Below are 5517 nucleotides of genomic sequence, written 5' to 3' on the forward strand. Positions count from 1 at the left end.
TTAGAATTGACTCTACATATTGGTAATGGAATTGGTTTATGCTGTGCAATTTGGTTATGAAATTGGTTTTCGCTATGGGATTGGTTTTTGGTTATAGAATTGGTATTAATTTCTGGAATTGGTGTGGCTTTGGTTCTGTAATTGGTATTCATTTCTGGAATTGGTGTGGTTTTGGTATTCATTTCTGGAATTGGTGTGGTTTTGGTTCTGTAATTGGTATTCATTTCTGGAATTGGTGTGGTTTTGGTTATGGAATTGTTTTACCTAAAATACTCCACAAACTATTTCATAGCGAACAAACACCACATTACATTCATAGCTAACAAACACCACATTACATTCATACCTATAATCCCATTACAAACCTAAAAGGCCATTACAGACCTAACATTCATAGCTAAATCTTTCTACTCATCACAAAAATTACAAACAAACACCATGAAAGGATCAAAGCAAACCCCAATTTCAATTGTCTCTGTCTACTCCATTCCAATTCATTTTTTCCTTCAATAACAACACACACTTTCTCTTCCAATTTTTTCTTCTCTACTTCCACTAATCTCAGTTGCTCATCTCTTGCTCTAATTTCTTCCTCCATAGCTCTGAGTCTTCTAAGCAATCCAGGAAGCACTTCCTTTCCTCTTGGACATGTTTCATTATCCAGCCATTCAAAGAAATGATGTCTTGTTTGGCTATTCTTCACATCATTTGTTACACACAATCAATCAGAGCCCAGCACACCATTCAATTCTTCACTTAAACAAAACAAAACCCTTACTCTATCTTACCCGATTTTGGTCGCATGCCTCAAACCTTCTTCCCGGGTTCAGATCTGTCCATGAAGTCCGCCGTTTAATCTTCATCCCACAAAAGCAATACCCATTTGATCGAGTTGAAAGTTTAGGTATCATTTGGACTAATAATTTAATTTAGGGACCAAAATGTACCACACATACAAGTTTGAGGACCATTAGTGCAATTTACCCAATGTATTTATAGGTGATAGTTTTACAATTTTGGGGGAAGGGTGGTATTTTCACAAAAAATTATAAAATGGGTGACATTTTGAGCTATTTCCCTTTTTTTAAAGGCTACCTGGTTTATAGTCCATGGTAACCTTGTTGCTAGTACCGCTAGTGCACACGCGCCAGTGGTTGTGTTCAGAGGCGGATGCACGTTGGGACAAGAGGGGTCGGACAACCCCTTGGAAGGCTGAAAATTTGGCAAGGGACTCCATGAAAGCCCCCTTGGATAGCTGCTGGAAGCCCCCTTGTATGCACACAAAGTGCTCGACGAAAGTCCCAAACGATTTGTGATGTCTGTTGCGCAGCTGCGCTGCGCGTCCTTTAATTTTAAAACGAGCCTTGCCAAATGACGTCGTTTGGTCCAAGGCTCAGTCAAATTTGTTTTTATTGACCTGGCCTCAAAACGACGTCGTTTTGGGCCAGGTTTTTTTAAGGAAAAAAAAAGAAAAAAAGATAACAGCACAGCACAGATTCATTCAACTTTGCCTCCAAACCTTTCATTCCCAATTCCACAGCTCCTCTTCCCATCCTCTCAAACCCTAACCTCTCCTAACCTCCCAACCTTCGACAACCTCCATCAACTCTTCGCCGGTGGCCCAGTGCCGATCACCACCACCTTCTACCGCCGTCCGCCGCCCATTTTTTCAACTACAAGTAAGCATGGAAAATTTTATATTAATAATTATAGTGATAATATATATTGTTGATATTGATTTTTTTTTTTTATGTAATGAAATTTATGGATATGAATCATATTGATTGATTGAGTTTATGCTTGATTGAGTTTATGCTTGAAATTTATGGATATGAATCATATTGATATTTTTTTTTTTATGTAATTAAATTTATGGATATGAATCATAGTGATAATCATATTAATGTAGATTGATTGAGTTTATGCTTGATTGATAATATGAATTGATTGAGTATATTGAATATTGATTGCTATTTGATATGATAATTTGGTATATTGAATATTGATTGATATGGGTTTAGGGAGTATATTGAATATTGAGAGTGGGTTATTGAAATTTTCATATTCATATGATAATTTGGATAAAAATTAATGATTGATTGAATTAATTGATTTGTAGATTTATGGAACGATTCTTTAAAAGAAAATTATCTACGGATAGTTCTTCTCTGTCTAATCCGGGTAGTTCAAATGCAAGACCAATTGAAGTAGATGAGATCTTAGCTAATCTTCAAGCAGACCCTGGACTAAGAACTCGAATGGCGGATTATAGTCCTAATATTCGGGATGAGATCCGAAGAGCATATCTACAAAAGGGACCTTGTCAACCTAGAAGTTATAAATTCCCACAAACTAATCAATCAGGAATTAATAGACGCTTCATTGCTCATTGGTTTGATGATCATGATTGGTTGGAATATAGTATTGCTAAAGATGCTGCGTTTTGTCTTCATTGTTATCTCTTCAAATCTAATTTTGATCAAGTGGGTGGTGATGCATTCACTGGGGTAGGCTTCAATAATTGGAAGAAGGCGAAAGAAAGATTTAACCTTCATGTTGGACCGGTTGGTAGTGTTCACAACCAAGCTAGAGAAGTTGCTTACAATTTGATGCATCAAACTACACACATTGAAACAATTGTGATCAAGCAAACAAGCCAAGCTCGCACGGCTTATCGCACTTGCTTGAATGCATCACTTAAGTGCACTAGGTATTTGTTGCGGCAAGGGCTTTCTTTTCGTGGTCATGATGAAAGTGCACAATCAAGTAATAAAGGGAATTATTTAGAGCTCTTGCAATTTCTTGCGGATCATGATGAAAAAGTTAAGGCCGTTGTGTTGGAAAATGCTCCGGGAAATTTAAAGTTAATAGCTCCTTCAATTCAAAAAGATCTTGTCAATTCTTGTGCTAAAGAAACCATTGATCTTATCTTGAGTGATGTAAAAGATAGATATTTTTCAATAATGGTGGATGAAGCACGTGATGTTTCAATAAAGGAGCAAATGGCGATGGTGTTGCGTTATGTGAATGACAAAGGACAAATAATTGAAAGGTTTGTGGGGGTTCAACATGTAACCGACACTACTTCAAGTGCACTAAAGGAAGCCATTGATGAATTCTTTTCTTCCGCGAATTTGAGCTTTTCCAAGCTACGAGGACAAGGTTATGATGGAGCTAGTAATATGAGAGGTGAGTTCAATGGCCTTAAGACAAAGATTTTGAGAGAACAACCTTGTGCATTTTATGTTCATTGCTTTGCTCATCAACTTCAACTAGCTCTTGTTGCGGTAGCAAAGAAAAATATTGATGTCAACTCTTTTTTCACAACGGCTAATAGTTTGGTTAATGTTGTTGGAGCATCTTGTAAGCGTCGCGATGCACTTAGAGCACAATACCAAGAAGAGCTTGTGAGAGCTTTTGAAGATGATTGTCTTATAACGGGGCGGGGCTTAAATCAAGAAAGGACTCTCAAACGTGCCGGCGATACACGATGGAACTCACATTATGGTACGTTGATTAGTATCATTTCTATGTTCCCATCTGTGGTGAATGTGCTTCAAATGATTGTTGATGATAATCCTAATGATAGTTCGGGTGAAGCCTATAAGTTATGGAGAGAAATACAATCTTTTGAGTTTGTGTTTCACTTATTTGTAATGAAAGCTATATTGGGAATAACAAACACTTTGTCTCTAGCATTGCAAAAGAAAGATCAAGACATTGTGAGTGCAATGAATTTAGTGAAAACATGCAAGGAAAACCTGCAGTTGATGAGGGATAATGAGTTTGAAGAATTGGTTGAGCAAGCATCCTCGTTTTGTTACAAACATGATATTATAGTTCCTACCATGGATGAGGAATATGTAATTCCAGGGAGATCACGGCATAATGCTCCAATGAAGACAAATTATCATCGTTATCGTGTGGAGATCTTTATTCATGTAATTGATGGGCAACTTGCGGAGTTAAATGATCGCTTCAACGAGGTAAGTACTGAGTTACTTACTTGTTTGGCATGCTTGAGTCCAAAAAATAACTTTGTGGCTTTTGACAAACGAAAGCTAGTTCGTCTTGCTCAATTTTATCCTTATGATTTTTCGGATAGAGACTTATTGATGCTTGAAGATCAACTTGGTGTTTATGTTCATCATATGCGTTCGAGTAGTGATTTTTCTCAATTGGAAGGGATTAGTAGTCTTGCAGAAAAAATGGTGGAGAAAGGAATGCATGAAATATTTCCTTTTGTGTATTTGCTTCTTACATTGGCTTTGGTTTTACCGGTTGCAACTGCATCAGTGGAGAGGGCATTTTCCGCCATGAATATTATTAAAAATCCACTTCGCAATAGAATGGGAGATCAATGGTTGAATGATAGCTTGATTGTTTACATTGAGAGAGATGTTTTTGCTTGTATTGATAACGAAATTATAATGCAACGTTTTCAGAATATGAAAACTTCGTCGTGGACAATTGTAACTTGTATTATTGGTTTTGTTATGAATTATGAATGGAAGTACTATCTTTCTATTGCTTTTTAGCACTTCATTTTCTTTGTAGAAAAATTTCAGAACTTCGTGCTCTTGTTTCACAGTTTCATAAGGGACTCACCAATTCTTTATTTCTGGTCTCTCCTAAGTCCTTATTTGGGTAGCATAAGATCTAAAAGTTTTAATTTCGCATGCCATGTTCTTCACAATATTTCTGTTGCTTGTGTTTGTCGAATGTCATCTATTTGGTCCCTCTCAATTATGTAAGTGGGATAGGGTTTGTTATGCACCTTTATTTGTAATTTTACTATTAGAGGTGTTTTGTTATGGCCTCCTTTCTGACATCCTCCCTCTCTGTTGCATGTTTTTTTTCCCATGCAAGCCTTGACAGTTTCAAGTAGGTGTTGAAGAATATAAGTCTCACATTGAAAACTTGACTAAATAAAATACAATATAAAATGAATGGTTCCACTACTAATAATACCGAGGCCTTTTGTAATAAAACCACACACCTACTGAATTTTGTAGGTGGTTAAGTTAGGGACAATATCGGTATTGTTAGTAGTGAGCCCTGGCCCGTCTCTCTGAATTTAACAGTAAGGAGCTGTCCATTATTTTGACTTCTCTTTTTCCTCTCCTCTCACTTATCTCTTTCCTTCTATATTTTCTCTCTCGCCTACAAGTGCTGCTACAACCCTCTTTTTTTCTTTTTTTCTTTTTCTGGTCTTAACCTTTCGTCAATCTTTCCACCTCTCAATCTCAGTGTTAATTAGTCTCTCTTCCAAATCACAAAGTTGATAAAATGTTATCTAATTTCAATGGCTAGTAAATTTTCAAGCAATTGAGATTGGGGAACGAAAATGAAACTAAGCCCAATCAATCATTACCCATCAAAATGCACAATAAAAAAGAGTTAAGAAATCTGAGAATGAGAACTGCTATTTAGGGGGAAGAGCTGTTGTAAAACTAAAAGCTGAGTGCTACAGAATGAGTAAAAGGAATGCGATAAAAATTCATTGATTTGAAGTCT

The 5517-nt window shown here is 36.6% G+C and overlaps 1 protein-coding gene across 1 annotated transcript; it reads left to right on the forward strand.

Moving 5' to 3' along the window:
* The first annotated feature begins 2123 nt into the window (after positions 1 to 2123).
* Positions 2124 to 4651, forward strand: LOC117621716 (zinc finger MYM-type protein 1-like). The gene is made up of 3 exons (XM_034352266.1): positions 2124 to 3189; positions 3277 to 4410; positions 4539 to 4651. Exons 1-3 carry the CDS (start codon positions 2124 to 2126, stop codon positions 4649 to 4651), a joined length of 2313 nt encoding a protein of 770 aa, XP_034208157.1.
* The last annotated feature ends 866 nt before the right edge of the window (positions 4652 to 5517 follow it).

This window comes from Prunus dulcis, chromosome 3, assembly GCF_902201215.1.
Source record: "Prunus dulcis chromosome 3, ALMONDv2, whole genome shotgun sequence".
Taxonomy (NCBI): domain Eukaryota; kingdom Viridiplantae; phylum Streptophyta; class Magnoliopsida; order Rosales; family Rosaceae; genus Prunus; species Prunus dulcis.

What these genes read in the sequence shown, in the direction of transcription:
- LOC117621716 (XM_034352266.1), top strand. Translation starts at nt 2,124, where the DNA reads ATGGAACGATTCTTTAAAAGAAAATTATCTACGGATAGTTCTTCTCTG. An exon ending in TGGAGCTAGTAATATGAGAG is followed by an intron (nt 3,190 to 3,276) that starts GTGAGTTCAATG and finishes AACTTCAACTAG; the next exon opens with CTCTTGTTGCGGTAGCAAAG. An exon ending in TGAGAGAGATGTTTTTGCTT is followed by an intron (nt 4,411 to 4,538) that starts GTATTGATAACG and finishes ATTGCTTTTTAG; the next exon opens with CACTTCATTTTCTTTGTAGA.